This window comes from Carassius auratus, unplaced genomic scaffold, assembly GCF_003368295.1.
Source record: "Carassius auratus strain Wakin unplaced genomic scaffold, ASM336829v1 scaf_tig00013390, whole genome shotgun sequence".
Classification (NCBI taxonomy): Eukaryota; Metazoa; Chordata; class Actinopteri; order Cypriniformes; family Cyprinidae; genus Carassius; species Carassius auratus.
The window spans coordinates 113,140-133,552 of record NW_020524392.1 but is presented as its reverse complement, the minus strand read 5'-3'; the positions used below and the strand labels follow the sequence as shown (position 1 = coordinate 133,552).

The 20,413-nt window shown below is 35.2% G+C and overlaps 1 protein-coding gene across 7 annotated transcripts in view; it reads right to left on the bottom strand.

The window, feature by feature from the left end:
• The window catches only part of LOC113073980 (SH3 and PX domain-containing protein 2A), an 83,031-nt gene that overhangs the window by 17,964 nt on the left and 44,654 nt on the right, over positions 1–20,413 (bottom strand). For 4 of the 7 annotated variants that reach the window (XM_026246679.1, XM_026246681.1, XM_026246675.1 and 1 more), the window contains exons 6-8: positions 18,061–18,086; positions 7,500–7,547; positions 4,040–4,168 (exon numbers count right to left, since the gene is read on the bottom strand). In XM_026246679.1, coding sequence (XP_026102464.1) covers positions 4,040–4,168; positions 7,500–7,547; positions 18,061–18,086 — 203 coding nt within the window. Of the gene's footprint in view, positions 1–4,039; positions 4,169–4,252; positions 5,206–7,499; positions 7,548–18,060; positions 18,087–20,413 lie in introns of those variants that run through there. The other 3 variants (XM_026246677.1, XM_026246678.1, XM_026246680.1) reach the window with 2 other exon arrangements.

Sequence of the window (20,413 nt, the reverse complement as noted above, 5' to 3'; positions counted from 1 at the left end):
GGGAGCGAGGCCAAGACAAACTAGTCTACCCGAGACTTTGAGCAGCTCTCTATTGATTCTGTTTCAGTAAGCGAGGGTTACCGGCTGAATGAATGGACCCAGGGGAGAGAGAGGCGAGAGGATGGGAGGGAACCTCACAATATTGATGGCACAGAGCAAATTTCATAGTAGAGCATTGTTCAGGAAGCACACAGCAGCCTTGAGAGAAACCAAAAGAACTAAAAAAAATTAATAAATGTAAACACTCAAACACTGACTGGAACAAGGAATGTCTCTTTAGAATAATCTCTAATAACTTACTAAATTTAAGAATTTACGCTACTATTCACAAGTTTGAGGTCAGTAAGATGTTTATGCCACTTTATTTGATCAAAATTACAGTAATACAGTATACAGTAACTGTGATATTTTGTAACTGATTCTTTGATGATTAGAAAGTTTGCAAGAACAGAACTTTTGGAACATTATAATATATTTTACTGCCACTTTTTGATCAGTTAAATACATCCTTGCTAAAAAAAAAAAAAAATACAAAAAAACCCTAACCCTAACCCTAACCCATATCAGAACCATTGGAACTATTGAAACTAGCATCAAAACATCAAACTTCACAACTCCAGAAAATATCAGAACATTTTTGCAATTCAAAGAGAATACTTCTTTAATGCAGGGCTCCATTAACCAACTTTTAATTGAGGCCTGATTTCACCAAAAGTCCAAGATGGGAGCAATGTCTTTGTTTTGTTTTTTATTCAAGTATATTCAATTGAGGTTTATTTGTATAGCGCTTTTTACGATACAAATCATTACAAAGCAACTTTACAGAAAATTAAGTTTCTACAATATTTAGTAGTAGCTTTTAGAAGTGGTGACTGTCAGTTTATGTGCATATTACAGGATTCCTCAGAAAAATGAATAAAAAACAACTTGTATTAAGACGACACAAAGAAAGACGATTCAAAAAAAGAATCACTGAAGTACTGTAAAAATAGAAAATAAAGCCACATTCCATGTCATAGAATAGCTTTATGTGAAAAACACACCAAAATGTAACTTGTCATGTCAAAAATGTGGCATGCCAGTTTTAAAATCAGTGGTAGTAAACCCATTGACTTACAATACAACTTATTCCACTATCAAATGTATTTGTTAAAAAGCATCCTTGTTCCAGGGAGGAATAGCATAGAATAATGAGAAAAACAGCAAGCTGACCTAAAAAGTCTCGTTTGCTTTGACTGTTATCTATATTACAGACATTCAACGTAAACTTCTAAATGCATTCTGCTGGTATTGGTTTGAGATGCGTGACACTGTAACCGCTCTGTAAGACTCTGAGGCCCTGCAGGATCCATTAGCCTATTATGGAACTAAGGACAAGGGGGATTTTTCCATCGTTCCCTCTCCATGACCTAGAGGGAAGCCAGAGCAGCCCGACTTCTGCCAATCGCTTCTTATAAACGCAATTTCAGCCACATTAAAAAGTTGGTTTGAATGATATCCAAGGAAAATAAATATGCGGCCTCTGACAGATACACCAGGGTAGTCATTTAATACTATGGCACAAAAATATGGAAGCCTGCTGAAGAGATTGGACTTTGGAGGATGGGCTTCGAGTGCTGAGATATCAAGCTGCTGCAGCTCATCTTCAGTTTCAACAAGTGCTTTGAACATTTGAGGAATTCTGGAGTCAAAGGAGGACAGACGGTTCACTCCAGGAATTGGGTTAGGCTACTTTTGGTTGATTTAAAGGAATAATTCACTCAAGAATAAAAATTCTGCCATTTTATGTTCACCTTCATACTTTCTTGAGTTACTCCTTTAAACGATTCTGTGTTTAGATTCCATTCTTTTCTCCCAGACACTCTCCGCTTCTGTTTCTCAAGCTCATTAATCCTGTAGCCCTGAGTGGTTCATCTCTTCCCAACACAAGTGAAGTTGTCACGCTTTTGCCTGCACTGTAAAACAGCTGGAGTTTAACCAGGGCTGAGGAAGCCAAGTGTTTCTTTCTCAAGGACAAGCAAATTCGGTGCAAGAATCTTAGGCCAGGATGTCTCTGAACCTTCTGTGATTAAATGGCTTTTCCAATTGTGAGAAACAACTAGTATAATTCATTTTGCCTGAATATCTGTACTCTGCTTAAACAAATAAACCAGTGATCTACAGTAAAAAGAAAGGCCAGTCACAACACAAATGATAACTATGAAGTTTAAAAAATAATAATAATGTCACACTTTATTTTAACTGGTAACTAACCATTAACTATGACTTTTACCTCAATTAACTCCATATTTGCTGCTTATTAATAGTTTATAAGGTAGTTGTTAAGTTTAGGGTATTGGGTAGGATTATGGATGTCATGCATTATATGTACTTTATAAGCACTAATAAACAGCCAATATGTTAATAATAGACATGAGAATAAGCAACTAGTAATTAGTGTGAACTGGACCCTATACTAAAGTGTTACCAATAATAATCACTTTCAGAATCACCTTTTTTCCAGTGATCCACTGATGATCAGTGTTGGGGAAAGTAATTGAATTATTTACTTTTTATGTAAATTAATGCATTGTGTTACTTTTGTGTTACTTTTTGTCACCTGTGTTTAGGCCCTTTTACACCAAAAGTGAAATTAACAGGCCAAACAAAAACAAAGTAACTTGTGTTACATATTTGAAAAAGTAACTTAGATATTTTGTAAATGTAAAAGTAATGAAAGTAATCTGATTACATAACATAAGTTACTTGTAATTTGATATCCCCAACATGAATAATAAAAATATTAAGAGTCCAAAATCCACCTAACTTTAAAGAATAAATATCAAGTTATAGACTTTTGGTGGGGATTATAGTATTGTTCTAGTTTTTATTTTTCTCAACTTTTGCCATGATTACTCTATGATGGTCATAATGTATTTTAGCTCTATTTATCTAATGGAAAAGTAAGATTCCTGTATATATTCGGAAAAATTGGCCTATATGTTGTCATTGCGAAATAAAATTTGTACAAAGAAAACACTTTGCCGAATTTGCAGCATGAGAGAACACAAGTTCAATAAAACAGGCAGCAAACAAACTTCAAAATAAAGCATCTCACAGAGAACACCCATGAGACAGAGTCTAGACTAGTTTTGACAAAGCATTATGTTTGAAATCAAAAGGTCAAGCTCTCTTTGAGTTGGTCTTGCTCAACAATGTCATTAAGTTCAAATGGGTTTACTGAATCTTTGTTCATCTTGATAACTCCTGACAACTCCCAATCCTCCCCACCCTCTTCCGTATGATTTAAAGGAAAAGATAAAATGATTATTCACAACAGTAAGAGGCTAGTTTTTAAGCTAGCTCTCTAACGCTATGTTCAAATGGCAACCATATCTACAGACTGTGTTCATAATATTGAAAGATTGGATGTTCAAACTCTACTGCACAAGGCTACGAGATACGCTAGCATGAACAGTTTGCACTAAGTTTGAACATTTACAGCATTAGCAAGGACATTCATCTGGGAAAACAGAAAGGGATAAAAACAACACTCAAGGCTTTCTTTCTACACTTTCAATAGTTATTTGTCAATCTCTACATTCTACATGAACTCTTAACTGTGTGACCCCTGATCCATTAGCACATGTTTCAACCCACAAACTTCTCATGCCTATCTCTTGGACATTCCAGATCAATCTGGCCTCTATCCCAGAGACCTAGAGGGGGTTCAAGCCGACCCACCGCCAAGAAAACTGGCCATTTGACACCTCCAGGTGGAGCCAAGAACGAGACTGTAGATTTACAGGGAGAGGGGGATGTCAGAAGAGGATACCAGGGGATCTTAAGGACAAAGACCGAAGGAGGGGTTATACATCAAAGAGGAAGAAAGTATCAGAAAAGACGAGGCGGCTAAAGACAGACCTGCTTGACATGTTGCATCTGAAAGCATTCATGTGTGGAGGCAACTCTACGTGTTTGTGGTTTGTGTATACACAAGCTTTCACCAATAAAAACCACGTGCTAAGCCAATTATCTGCAGTGTGTGTGAGGGACTCACCGCTTTCGCTCTTCTCGATTACGTCCACCGTCTCTCCAGCCTTCAGGCTGATCTCCGAGTTCTCCTGCCGCTCGTAGTTGGCCACCACCACGTACTGCTCCAGCACCATGGGCTCACTGCTGTCCAGTCCTGCCGGCGAAGGGAAGAAACAGGCAGTCAGCCACCGTCCCGCCATCCCAGCACTTCTCCCGCCAACCCTGCCCTGCCAACGACCTCCGGCTTGACCCCTGTACACCGCCATCCGCACTCCTCAGCCTAGCGCAAATCAAACTCCTGCTGACCGTGCATGCTCCGCAATGACGGGCCATTTAGACCAACCTTCGCCCCCTCGCTGGACGCGCATTTGACTGGGGGGAAAAGACAATTTCGAAAAAGAAAGGCGAGGTAGACGTCTTTCAGGGACTCGAGATCTCGATAGTGTCAAGGTGATGCTGGGTCTCCATAATACAGTGAAGATTTTTGGGAGGTAACAGGGAGGAATGTAAGGAAGGGAAAGGAGGCTGGGAGAGAGCTGTTTACGGTAGGGGACGTGACTCGCGAGTGGAGGGATAGAAAGTTTTTCTTCAACAGTCGAGCAAGAACAGGCCTCCCTCCCTCCCTCCCTCACTCTCTCTCTCTCCATCCCTCCTCCCATCTGGCTGAAACAGGGAGAGAGAAAAACGCCAATCAGGGTAGACTGTTCTCCAAGCCTTAAATAGAAACATATGAGTGGGCCGAGTAAAGAGAGAGAAGCTGTGTTTATATGAAACGCAAAGAGAAAGCATTTCAGCTGGGGTTAAGCCACACTCTCACTCTGTATCCATCTCTCTTTCTTTTTGTATTTCCTCTGACAATCTCTTTAACCTATTCCTCTTCATCATCCAGCCATAAAAGGAAATGCTTATTAAAAATTATTTACTCATCCTTATGTTGTCCTAAACATTTATGACTTACTTTATTTTCTAAAACTTACTCTAGGATTTTCCTAATTCGAGTGTGTAAAAATCTATTTAAAATCAATTGTGTTCTTTTGAACATTCTATTCATCAAAGAATCTTGGAAAGAAATATGTATCATCATATCCACAATAGTATAAAGCAATTATTTTCCACATTGATAGGAATGTTTCTTGAGCAACAAATTAGCATATTACAATTACCACATGACACTGAAGATATCTACTGAATATTTAGCTTTGCCATTGCAGGAATAAATCACACTTTTACATATTAGCTATTAAATATTTTTACATAATAGTTATTTTAAACTAATAGTATCTCACAATATTTTTTAACTCTTTTTTTATTATTCTTTTTCATCTTTTTTGATTAAATAAATACAGATTTGGTCAGAATAAAAGCCAATGAGCCAAATGAGCAAAAACAAGCGACAACCAACACCAATAGACTACAACGGGGTAAAAAAAAAAAAAAAAAGAAACATTGATTCGACAAAACCGGACAAACATGTCTGTTGCTGTTCTTTTTTCCTGCATCTGTCAGTGCCTTAAGATACTTAAATTACAAAAATCTAACTGACTCCAGACCTTTCCATTTTTGTAGTTTATTGAACACGTTTAATGTTGTTTTTTAAATTAAAACACATCAAACGTTTCTGGCTTATGCATTCCAAGACTTTCTGCATATAGTTGCTTAAACTTCAAATGCTGTAGTAATTACCTCTGGGAACTATTTTTGTAGTTTCTTTATATGTGCTTTAACTTCAAACTCTGTGTGGTTGCCTTTTCTCTATTTTTCGCATGTTCTGGTCTTCTGGAAACTAGAGGTTTTTAATAGGAAATGTTTCAAATGTTCTTACAGAAACATGAAATGTATCATTTTTTTCATTTGCTGTATCGCATGCAAGCACATACTGTATAACAATTACTATGGTGTTGACGTCTCTTTTGGACACAAACCATGGTATTTGCTCATTCATAAAGCAATTAATTAATATTATTGAACCAAATCATAACTTTTTGTACCAACCAACCTTGTATTCAGTCAACGTCAAGCTGTAATGTGTTGCTAGCGCGATGTGTTTTAACACTATGAGCTATTAAATCAGGATTACTGGGGAATCCTTCGAGTGCAGATGCTCAGTGCTGTGAGAAGCGAGAGAGCAGTAGTTATGTATCTTGTCTTAATCACCATCGGCATGGAACAAACTAATTAGCGATGCCTCACACTTCATGGCGCCATGTCATGCTAACATGAAAACATACTGTATTGCTCAACTGAATGCTTGCAGCTGTGCTGAAGCGAACTGTGAAATATATTCCTGACATTTTAACGCTGTTTGTGCCAATCGTAGAAATATTTCACTTCAATCTGACAGTCACCACAAAGAACACGGTGCTAATTCCAAACTTTCCATTAGCATCAGTTTACAGTTAGCTTACCCCTGCGGAAAAATCCATCATAACCCGGTAGCTGTGGTTTCTTGCTGCTCTAAACTGGACACTAGCTAGTCCATAATGGTTATTATCTTGTAGTCAGTCCTGGACTAGCAATAAACAAGCTACAGTACTTTGGCTGGAACATGGAAGGTCGACCAGCCACAAAAAACATGATTTGACTAGCTAATGACCAGCTTGGACAAGTTAGAAACCACCTTTCTTAAGCCGGATTATGAAAGTATGTACACAAGCAAATGCTATGAGTTATATAATCAGTGTGTTTTCTTTATTTTGCAGTAAATAGACCAATTATGTAGGGTGTGTGCGGCGATCATGGTGGAAACACAGGCTCCACATGGGCTATAGTTCTGTTAGCATCAGCATTTATTTCTGAAAACAGAGCGCATTCTTTTCTGAAATGTTTATTTGCATGCCGTGGTCAGTAAGACGTCCCAGGAGAGCACTGAGGAGAGACCACAATCTTTCATGTCATGTTTTACATCCTCCGTTTTCACACTGAATGTCTTCCTCTTCGCTTCTGGCCTTACGACACCTAAATATTTCGTCTTCCAGCATAAACTTTATAAGCCACAAGTAAACCTCCAGACCTATGAGATCTTGCTCTTAAAAAAAAAGAGTTTTACATCCTTATATAAATGTCTTAGGGGAACTTTTTACGCAATTTAGGCAGTTAAATTCTCATAGTCATGCCCATATAAACAACACTTGCAGCCTATTGCATGTACTTGTCCTATTTTAGTCATAGTCAATTAGTAAATTAGTCATATTTACCATTATTCATTTGAAAAGTTACATTCTGGATTGCTTACATCAGACTCTATCAGAGCTATATCACAATTAAAGCTGTGTATTATGTTGCATTTCCTAATGGAGTAACCAGCCAAATGGTGATTAGTGGCTTTACATGTCTTCGCCAAAGTTAGTTTTTGGACCGTGGGTAAGAGCTGTTTTAGGAACTATTCTTGTAAAAACTAGAAAATTACCACATTGAAGAGTTGCACAAGGAAAAGCGAGAGACGAATTTGCACAAGGAGAAGTGAGAGACATATAAAGCACATCTACCTGAGGCCTCAGACTTGGTTGGACTGTCCTGAAGGCCATACATCCAAACTGAGGGCGGCAGAAAAGAGAGGAGAGGGAAAAAAAACAGAGAAAAAAAGGAGTATAAATGTTAGTCAGAAGAGAGTGGAAAAAGACACAACAGCCAGCATTGAATGTTTTCATCAAAGCAGCAAAATCCAACCAAAAGTAACAGTTTCTACACGCTGCAGTACAGTTCACTTCCTTCAAATTTGTGACTAGTGCACAGGCCATTAGCATTAGCTTTGAAATTAGTGTTATTCCTGTAAAGTCTGCTGATGATATAATAATAATTTCATAAAAATAGAAATGAAAAGACTTTTTGAAAATGTAGCTAGCCCATTTTAGGACCATTATATAATTTTGAGATGTGGATTTTTGAAAAACTATTTTCACATATACATACATATATATATATATGTATATATATATATATATATATGTATATATATATATATATATATATATATATATATATATATATATAAGTGATGTCAAAGTGTGTTGCATAATTTTATTTATACTGTTTAAAAAAAAATATTGAAAGCACAATATTGACTATATTTAAATGTATTTTGTTTGCAAATGATGCTGGTTATTATTATTTTATTTTTATTTTTTTTAAAAAAATGCAAGTCATATTCTCTTTTCTTCTTTTTTAGGAAACATTCTTTTTACAATTAAACTGAAATGTGACTTGTTTATAAGACGTCTTAATTTCAAGCAATGTGTGCTTTGATTTCATTTGTTCAAAATATTCAACAATTAACCATCAATAGATTGTTGTTTCCTTAAATTGTTTTAAAATCACAAAGATAAGAAATACACTCTTTCATTAGAAAAATACCCCACCGTTAATAGCTGGATATATATACGGTACAAACCTTTAATAAACTATGAGGGCAAAAATAATAAATAAATACATACATTAATAAAATAAAATAATCGTTCATTAATTGCAATCAAGGTAAAAAGTTCAATTAATCAAAATTTAGATTTTACGTCATGTCATCCCTATATAGTGTTGAGCTTTGCATTCGTTCTCACATTACATTAATGCAAATTTTGTAATAAATAAACAAATGCTAAGCTCATCACTGAAACACAGCAATCAATATCATTCTGTCAATAAGTTTCTTTTTTTTTTTTATTAAAAACTGTATAAATAAAATTTAGTGCACAGTATTATGTCACTTAAATATGTTTTGTTTTTTTAAAACAGGCTTTATTGACTTAATGCAAATCTTTTTGCCCAGAAAAAAAATATATTTTTTTATCCTCCTTTGTAACACATCTCACCAGTATAACTGTATCTGTTTAATACCCCATACCAGATAAATAATTGTTCAGTGAGTTATTATGCAAGGTGCCATCTGGTTGCAATATGCATAAAGCATCACATGGTGTTGAAAAATAATGTGCGTGTGTGTGTCTTCTCTGACAAATCTATTGCTTGGAAAACAAGGATGTCTGAGTTTATGAGTGTGAGGTCACAGCAGAGTTTCCTAATATCTTCTCTTTTATCACACACACACACACACACACACACACACACCAATCTCCATCAGGAAATTAAATGTCACACGTCACTATCGGTAAAAATACGAGAAAGCACCGGGGAGACGTCTCGGCTGACAGGAACAATTACTTTGTTTCTATAACTTATTTCTTTTCAATGCTTCAATGGACTCCCCACAAAGGCATGCATGCCAGCAAAAAATGAGGTGTAACATAACCTCTGTAAACAATGAACACCGGCAAACTTCAAGATGTTGTGTTTTTACCCCACAGAACAAACCTCGCCCTTCCCTAATCCATTCATTTCTTCCCTCCTACATTCTATGAGATTGTGAGTTAAAACAACAAATAAAAACGTAAAATTTGATCCATGCTGCAGTTAGCCTTTCATACTCCCATAGGGATTGTTTCCCACCCAAACCCTGATCTGAACGCAGGAGATTTTACTGGCAAATTGGTGAATCACTCACAAAAATGTCAAATAAATGCCATGGCGATATCAAACATCCCTTTTTGACTTCAACTACAACCATTTCGGATGTACGTTTAAAATTCTATGCTAAATTAGCATCAATGAACATTAGCAATAATATACATTTTATTAGATAAAATAAAAAAATTCACAAAATTAGCAAAACTGTCAGCAAGTATAATTTGCTAAGTTGGGACGTCAAAAGTACTAGTACTTTGATACCAAGATGACAAAAAAAATACTCTAGCATGTTTGTACTATTAATTAAACAACAGTATTTATGAGAGAAAACAAAAACTATTCATGCTCAAATCACTCATGCTCTTTATTTCTGACTGTTTGTTTCAAAAATTACTTACAACATATGTCTACTGCCATTGTAAATTGTTAATAGCCTACTTGTATTAACCGTAATAATTACATATAAGAGTTGTTTTAAAAATCTTTTAGATGCTACTGAATAAAGCTTTGGTATTGAAGTTGGTGTATCATAAAATGTTTTTGTGGGTGTCAAACTTCTGATGAACCTGCTCGTTCCAGCTCAGGGTTGATCTTGAGGTCAACTGTACTTCCCTACAAAAACTTCATGGGGTTTGAATTAAACGGACTCAAGTGCCTTGGAGGTCAAATCATTTACAAATGCTCCACACCCCCGTTAGCAAAGCTCTTCACATCTGACAGATATTAACTTTCCACCTCTCTGACCCTTCCTTCACATAGAAACGCTGAAACACTCACTGTTATGAACATATACTCGATCTCTCCCACTCCCACCCATGATAAATAGACACATACACACAGCATCGCTCACACACACTAGTGATTAAGCTCGGGTCAGCGGTGTTAGAACCGAGTGAACGTCTGTTTTGGTTTCTCTCACTGTAATTTACGTCTCTATCCTGACCCCAAAGGGTCGACCTCTCTCCATTACAGGAAACATATATGTCTTTCTTTCTCAATACTACATGCTATAGTATTACCTTAAACATATCTGAAGAAAAACACAACACCTATTTGTTATCGACACTCTTAGATAGGACTTGTGCATTACGGACATCTTTAACAAAGAGAGCGTTTGGTTTTAGACAGCACTTGGCATGGGCATCCCTAGCACACTGGAGATATGATGGTCACTATGAAAAAGACTGTTATGCTGATTTGAATATTACGAACTGATCCAGTTGTCGGCTATGAAAGCTCAGAATGTAGATCGCAAGAACAAGAAAACATCAACAAATGAATATCAAACCTTGTGCTGACTGTGTTTTGGCAGAGAGGTCACATGAGACAGAAACACATGCTAAGCAACATGCATCAATTTTTGTATTTACGTGGTAGTTTTAAAGAAATATTATGCCCCAGAGGTCGAAAAAAATATTTTTAAAAGTTACAATTATTTAGCCTTTTACAGTGTATGTACAGATTTCATTGTTTTAGCCTGATTCTAGACACAACCCGGTATTATTTTAGAACGATTTATTGGAGTTTTTAATCATATTCTGATTAGTTTTAATTTTAAAGTTCAAAGTGTTTTATATACATAGAAAACATTAATTGCAAGTAATGTGTTTTTCTTAAATTTTTTTCAACTTTTGTGAAAATATGGGATAATAATAAATAAATAAAATAAATAAATAAAATGTCATAAATATGGGCATATGAGATAACGTTCTATCCTCATTCAGCATTATAGATATTTTTATGCAAAAATTAAACAATGCTTATTCTGACCTGGACTTTATTAAAAATATATAAAAGAACAAGTGATCATACTAAATTTGGCTATATTTTAAATGACAAAAACATCTTGCTTACAAATGCCTAAAACCTAGATTTGAAGAATAGGAGCAAAGAGTGGTAAATATTTCACTTCATAATAAATTAGGATTTGGGGGCTGCACTGTGATCCTTTTAATGTCATCTAAAGGTTATTGTTCAAAATATGTCTGTATAGTATGTATGTTTTATATACAAACTATTGTTACACTAAATTACATTTTTATTTCAATCATGGTTAAAATGTATATTAGTAATTAATTTTTACTCAGAAAAAAAAAACAATTATAATAAACAATACACATTCTAATGTTTGATAAAAATAAAGCTGCATTAAACTTGTATTGTTTTGGTGCTTGAATATCCCTTTCCATCTCTGACCCATACACTAAAAAAATCATCTTTTCCATTATTTATAGTTTTGACCAATAAAACTATTATTTTTACAATAATTACATTCATCAACTAGCTAAACATACTTAGAACAAATTTGAACTAATCATCCTGTTATTTTCCAGTAGCTAACATCTCTAATCAGTCAAACTGCATTCATTAAACGCCATTAAAAACCACACTGACCTATTTAAGCCCATTCCTTTCAATGGAACAGACAAACATACACCACACATACATACAGCCATTCCTCTCAAACTAAAACTATCCCTCCTCCCCTGAAACTTCCATCTGTTCCGCACACCTCTCTCTCTCTCTCTCTCTCTCTCTCTCTCTCTCTCTCTCTCTCTCTCTCTCTCTCTCTCTCTCTCCGTATGGCCCCTCCACTCCTCCACAGAGCCCTGAGTCTTGTGTAAACAATATTAGCTAGTCTGACGTCACACTGAACCCACTCTGCCACGTCTGACTGACCCCATTCCAGCAGAACCCCACAATTCCCCTCCGTTTTTCCCCTCTCCACATCTGAGTCTCACACGAGGAGCAGAATGAGGAGGACTGCAAGTAAAGCGTGTCCTTTCCTTGCTAGGGAGGACAGGAAGACATCTGAATAATCTGAGAGGAGTGTCTGTAAGTGTCTGATTAAAGTTCAGGACCCCAAAGGTTGCAAGTTCAAATCCACCGAGGTATGATCTGTAAAAAGTCTTTAAGATACTTAACCCCAGGCTAAACTCGAGGGGGACTGGATTAACAGACTATAAGATGCTTTGGACAAAAGATGCAGCCAAATGACACATTTGCACAAAAAGAATAGCTTTCATTTTACGCTAAGAAATGTGTATTTCTATTCAGCAAAGATATATGAAATTGATCAAAATGGTAGCCAAATAGTTGCCGGATTTCTGTATGGAAAAATTTACTGTGGAAGTCAATGGCTAGCCGTAACATTCTTCAAAATATCTTCTTTTGTGTTTAAATAAAAAAATCATACAGGTTTGGAACAACTTGAGTTAAAACTGTAATTTTTGAGTAAACCATTGCTTTAATCTGTTATCATCAATGTCTTAATGCGTGGGTAACACTTTATAGTAACTGCACACTATTAATCATTAATTAAGCATTAGTAAACAGATAATTCATAATTTATAAAGCATTAATAGACAGTAATAAGCAGTTTATAAATACATATATAAATGCTTTATTCTTGATTTAAAAGCATATCTATAATGTGTTTAATAATTGTATTTTCATACTTTATTCATGATCAATTTATCATTTCTCAAATAAGTATAGTATTATTTACAAACCAGTTATTTAGGAGTTGCCAGTGATTCATAAGATCACAAGAAATGTAGTAAATTCATGTAGTTATAAAGCATTTAGTAGTGGTGAGTTAACTATTTATGTGAGCTCAACTAAAGTGAGTCTAGTTATGCCTTGTAAAGCATTTATAAAGGATATTTAAAGGCTCAGTTATCTTCTAAACAAAAAACAGAAACAAACACCACACAGTAATACAGAACATAGAAATATTAACAACCTTAAAACTCATTTGTAAAAGCTTTACAAGTCATAAATAGTCCTCACTTTAGATGAGCTCACAAAAATAGTTAACTAACAACTACATATGTTTTATAACTACCTGAATTAACCCTGAATTACAGTAGAAATACATGTTAATAAACCATTTATTAACACTATAAGTAACTATTACTATATGTCTGAATAAAAAGATGTATGAATACACATTTAAATAATTTATTAATCATTTACTTAGAATTTCTAAGTGATCCTATGAACCATTGACAACTCCTTAATAACTGGTGTGCAAATAATGCTATACTTAATTTAGAAATTCCTAATGCTTAACTAATGATTAATAGCATGCAGTTATTATAAAGTGTTACCAATGCGTGTTGTAATAAATGTAACATTTTTTTTGTATGATGATAACTATTTAAATTGCTATTGCTAACCCTGGATTTAAAAACAGTTAATCAAAATGACTCAAAAAGATGGTGGATAAATTTGTATTTATACATTTCCCCCTATTGTGATGGACAGATCAGACGGTTTTGCGCATTTCACCTAATCCTTAGGGCTCTGAACTTCTGAACAGGTGGTTTATGTCTGCAGGCTGACATAAGAGCAGTTCTGAGAGGACAGAACTGGGCAAAACTGATCCCTATTTGGGGCTTAAGTGTCTCAAACCCATCTGCTTGTCAAGATGCTCTCCCCGAGGAAACTTGACTAACAAGCCAAACTTAGGGTCTTAAGGGTCTTAGAGTTATGTAACTCTTGCTTGCTGTATTACAACAGCCTTTTGCAAAATTACTGAAAAGCATTATCTAAATTTTTTTTTTTAAATAATAATAAAAAATAAACATGAAAATAAAAATGAAAAGCATTATTGACTTCCTACAAAAAAAAAAAACAACCTTGAGAATCACAATGTGTCTAATCATTAAAATCCAATGGAATGCATTTAGTTAGTATTTAGAAAAATCTTTTAAAATTGACTTAAATTGAAGAACATCATCAAAGTTCTTGTGAAAATTACAAACAAAATTATGCAAAAAAGTATAACTGAAAACCTGTTAAAAGTTAAAAGCATGAGCCAAAAACATTAACAATAATAATTTAAAAATTAATCTAAAAACACCAAGATAATAGTCCAATATGTAAAATTAAATAATCAGCGAAATCCCAAGGATCAAGTTTTTAGTAAAATTTAATGAAGACAAAATAACTTACTTTAATGGGTCTGTTATTGGCAGATTGTGCACGAACCACAGAAATTACCCAAAATTCCTTGCAAAGGGTGCCCGAAGGTAGCAATAAACCATTAGGACTATCAGATCCATTTAAAACATCAACTGGAGGTTTACATAAAGGGTTCAGTCAGGGCTCTGCCGTTTATTTGTGTAAAGTCCCACAGCTATAGCGTAATGCTATTGAATCATGCACTGTGTGAGTGATTATATTGTAATCGTACACTGTTAAGGGCCACCTCAGAGGGAAACAAGACCCCTGTCTTCCTGCCACCAAAAAGCTATGAAAGTCTACTTGTGACCTCTTTCTCTAAACTGTTTACCTAAACCTACAAAGAAACTCTTCTTTAGTTTGTGAGACACTATGGCAATATCAAAGTATGTCTCATGATACACATCATTTCAGATTGATTGTATTGGACCTATTTCCATTGCAAGGAGAAGGTATGCTGTACTTGCCCTTCCTCTGATAAAGCTGTTAGCAGTTTGTCACTACTTAAGCAATGAGGTACATTATGAGAGCACATGCTGTTTTGTGAATACAGATACGACTACATGCAAATGATTATGTATAACAAAAAAAAAAAACATTGATAAATATTATTTAAGCAATAAAACATCAACATATGTACTGTTGTTATCGCGTATGAGCCGTGTTTCATGCCTTTGGGCGAATCACAGCAATGCAGGCACTCCTAAATACAACACAATTACGAGTGTGATATTGCTTTTACACAGCACTTTAATAATAACAAGTTATTATAGGGCAACTTACAAACAATATTGACAGTTACTTTTATTTTTTTTTATTTTTTTGCTCCAGCAATGGTTTTGTTCTTGAGTGAATTAGTGTCTTTAAACAAATCAGTTGAGTAAATGATTCAATGACTCACTCATAAACAGAGTCACTTGTTTCACTCATGAACGAATCAGTGTTTTAAACAAATTGTTTGAATAAATAGTTTGCTCAAAAACAGTTACTATTTGCCACCCCACCCACCCCCCGTTCACATTGTCATTTTCAAAACCATTTTAAAAAGACATTACTCATAACAGCATGAAAGCTCTGGTGGATGGGACTGCCAGGGGAACTACGAAGCCCACGCCTGGAACAAGTTTGTTTTTGATAATGACACTTTCCAGCTGCAGTTCCCACCTGCTAAACCCTCAGAGATAATTCATTAGGACGGAAACCATAGAGCCAAACGTTCAAACTCACAGACAGATGGGGACAAAGTGATACCTCGGATCCTTAAACAGAAAAATAAATGACAAATTTCCAAACATGCAAAAATACATATCTGAGTCATTAGGATAACAACTTCAGGATGTTATTCACTTGGACTGTGGCTAACATAGATGATTACTGATGTCTGACAGATGCACATCCAGTGGTCATCTTAAAAACAGTGAGGAACAGAGGATGATGATGATTCCAGTGATCCAAATCACTAATGATAAGTGGTTCCACATGATTTATTGTCAAATGAGAGGTGGAAGGGGGGAACAACAGCTGGAAATGGCTCATTACATCACCTCAAATGCTAGTCAAATTATAACCCAATGTAAGCAGTTTTCAAACGTTGTGAGAGCAAATATATGTAAATGAACAAACAGAATGGATGGACACATATTTGTACAGACTCTGCAGACCTAATAAAAACAGGAACAAACAATTGTCTGTAATGAGTATTAACTGGTCTAAAAAAAAATTACATTCATTTGTCTTGATCAAGTTTTGCCTACAACAAACAGATCCAATGTTCCCTTAAGGATAATAAAACCTTAATCAAAATACACAAGGATATATTTAATAAATGTATTAATCAGTGTCAATGGAAATCTCCCAAATGATAGAAAAACAAATGTGTGTTGTGTGTGTGCTGATGTTTTTTCATGTTTTTACTGCATATTTGACCTTACAGTACGAGCTTAACACAAATTCACAAACCTGAATGTTGTTCCTTTTTATATTCTGGTACAACATCATCTATAAAACTAAACCCGTCTATCTAGCACTTCGCCTCATCACAAATGTACAGAAATAACTACAGTATGAGGCCAGAACGCTGCACTCTGCCCCCCCAAAAAATCACTAATGACTCTGCATCCATCTGACTGTACATGTGTGTTTCACCTTCCAAACACATTCAGCTCTTAGCATCACAACCATGAGTACTAGCTTCCAAAGCGTCAAAAAAAAAAAAAACCATTAGTTTTAGTGTTGCACTAAACCTGTGATTTACTTTATTCACTGTAATTTAATGGTAAACGACTGCAAAAATGCTACAGTAAAAAGCTGTTAACTGGATTCTTACAATGTAAAACTGTGATAGAGCTAGTGTTACATTGAATGCAATTTTACTAAAAATAAATAAATAAATAAATTGACATTCCCATAATTCCCTGTGTGACATTTGTGTTTTCGTTTAAATCAATGGTTCTTAGTTTGTTCTCACATTACATTGTATGTTGATAAAAGTATATGTTTATAGTAAATATTTTAATGCCATGTGTGTTACTATGATGTTGGAGTTAGAGTGGTTATGTTAATTTAGCAGAAAGAAAGCTGTTGGATCTACTGGTTTGTTTATTTCTTCATTCATTTTTGTAAATTAAACAACAATTAAAATGTCAAATTTACAGGTTCCTCTGTTACATTTTTACTGTATTTTAGATTACAGAATTCTTCTGGCAACCATGCTGGCAGGTTTGTTTCGTAAAAACCACAGGATTGAGGATTGCACCTTAAAATGACTTTTTTAAATATTTTGTTGAAAATAAAGTTAGAAATAAATGCAAACAGGAAATAGAACAACGTCTGGAGTTATTCAATACATCATTCGAACTTCTGATTACATCTTTATTGCATATTTGGAACCAAAAACTAAATCCAAATGTTAGTAAATTAATGTGTGTTTACATGCGGAAAGCAAACAGATCAAAAACGGAAAATGTTTCTAAGGGACGTGTGTGGGAGAGACGACAAGAACTCCAATGTTCACTCCAATCCAAATTACATTAGTGTTCAACAGTGTGTGTGTGTGTGCGTGCATGCATCTCTGAGTAAGTCCCAACTGCAGAACGGCTGTTCAATCACAAAACACACACCCTAGCATGCTATGCAAAGGGAACTTGGTCTAATCCTTGTCATAAATCAGTCTCTGTGCCTCAACATTATTATAACAGCATGAAAAATAAGTATATATATATTTATTTGTACATGCATGAATAAAATAAAATAAAATAAAACATGCCAGCGAGGTGGTTCCATGTTTTTTTCTGTGCCATCAGTGGGACGACTTGGCTGAGACCACTTTGGCAACAGCATGAAGTACAAATGCTCATACTTTCATGTGGCTTTCCACCAAAGTCCCACCAGTTATTCCTAAAACCTTTTACAGCTGACACTCCCAGAGCTCTAAAAACCTCTGAGTCATGTGCAGTTCTCTAAAGAAACTCAGCTGAAACCCTGAGCTGAGTGCAAAACAGCAAGTCATTCAATGCCGCAATAACAGAGAGGGCATGCCGAGTTAGTGAGCGGGGTTTGAGTTAGTACTTAAACCCAGCAACAGGTTTAACAATCACATGGGAGGTAAATCAAAATCTGTCTTACCTGACTTGCGTTTGGATCCATAATCCCTGTAAAAAAAGCAACAGCAGAGTGACATGGTAAGTCACAGTGAGACAATGTCCTGCAGTAGACAGCTGTCACACTCACACACCCACTCCCTCACACACACACACACACACACTCGAGAGAGATGCAGTGAGAGCAAGATATGTGCCAGGGCAAGGAGCAAGTGTGTGTTAAGATCGAAGGGGCCAGCTGCTATCGCCACAACATCTGATCATGTGACCCAAACAGAACCATAGCTCTTTCTCTATCCTTTTATCCCCCATCCCTCCTCTCATCCTCCAGTTCTGGGATAAAAAGGGCGGATCTCTTAACACACGCTGATTAATAGATCAGAATGACACCCAGCCTGTGTGTGACACTTATCCATCAGCAAAAGAAATCTAGTTAAAAGGTGAAAAGGGAGGAGATCTATTTATAGAAACTGATGCCAATGGGGAGCTATCAAATTAAGCAAATGTGCAAACACATACATTGGACACACACATTAAAAAGATGAATGGAAAGAAGACAAAAGTACACAGAATAACTATATTTAAAAGAAAAAGAGTGGTATGTGATCTTCCAAAACTTAATATTGAAGCAAGCATAAGAACTTATCAACATTGTTAGATGGTTTTTAAGTGGTTGCTCTCTCTATGATATTGTGGTTGATGTGCTGATGCTTTATAACACCTAAAACCATTAAAGAGCATCTTAAATGTCATTTCTGCTTTGTAATGAATGCTACAATGCAAGATGGATCACAAAATCATACAGTCCCTGTTGGAAATGGTTCAAATATGCAGAAGATGCTAGAATTATTATGTAAAAAAAAAAAAATATTATATATATATATATATATATATATATATATATATATATATATATATATATATATATATATATATATATATATATAATTATTATTTTATAATAATAGATGCAAAGAAGCAAAAGAAAAAATCATTAAATTATTAAAAATGAATACAATTGTAATAATATTTATTTTAATGCAATTAAATTTTAAAACATAACTACAGCAATCCTTGGTGAATACAGTTCATTAGCCTGATGGTGAATGCTGTTTAGTGTTTCTAAGCAACATACACATAATTGAGAATGTACAGTGACATGTGGCTCACCCAAACATAATTTAATATCTAATAAATTAACAGAATTTATAAGAAAGAGTTGAATTAAAAATGCAATTATGCCAAAGATGTTGGTGCACAATACAAGCATACTGTAATTGGAAGTGGCTGATGTAGTTCCATTTGAATAGATTAAGTTTATTACATGACTTACTGTAGATATTATGAAAATATGCCAGACGGTCTTTTTGATACACACACACACACACACACATTCATGGCCGGTATTTCCCCTAAAAAACCCCTTAAGGGCATTTGCTTAATATTTACATTCCCCCCATCTAGTCCCAAATATGACAAGCCCTCCATCCTCTCTCCTTCCTCTCATCTGTTTCTGCATCTCTTTCTTTTCATCATTCTCTTGCTCAATCTCCTCCTTTGTGACTCCCGTGGGAGAATGAATGCTCTCTTTTTCAGATCAGCAGTATGAGGTCACGGCAAACCTTCAAGAATGAACTCCTTTGTAGCCGAACAGAGGCAGGACAGTGTCCTAAAAGCCCTAACTCAGAGAGATCTGTTATCTGTCCATTAAGACAGATATAGGACATGACATTTCTGAAATGAACAGCAGGAAAATATGAACAGCAGGAAAATATGTGTAGCAAGTGTCATACTGAGTTTTATGGGGTAAAAAAAAAAAATTAAATAAGAGATATATAAATATAAATGCATTTTGTATATAATTGCCTCTTCTTTAATTAATACATCACAAAAAAATACCGAATTGTTATTGTTCTTCTTCCATTTAAAATATAAACTGAAAAAGCTTTGTGTGCTTTCTTTACATGCAACCAAAGACTAAAAAGAAATTTTTAAGAAATGCACATCAAGGTTCATTTTAAAGGCATGTTTTGCATGGCAGAAATTCAGTAAATAGTCTCCGCCAAAGCTCTCCAGACCGATTGTTCTGGTCGTTAACCTCTTGAGTCATATCTCATAGTAAATACTTCACGTTTATCGCTTGAGACGTTTAGTAGAGGAAGTGTTATTGGAAGTGACAGTTACCGTTCCCTGCACTGGGTCTACATGTAATATACGGCATCATTTGGCTCGGCCCAAAAGTTTCAGACAAGAAATGTACAGTTCTCAGCTTTATCACTCCCAGAGTCACTATTAAACAAGGTGCAGCATATGATGACGGGTGAGGAAAGGCAGGAAATGGGCACCGCTCTGTTCATTCACTCCACTTAACCATAAAA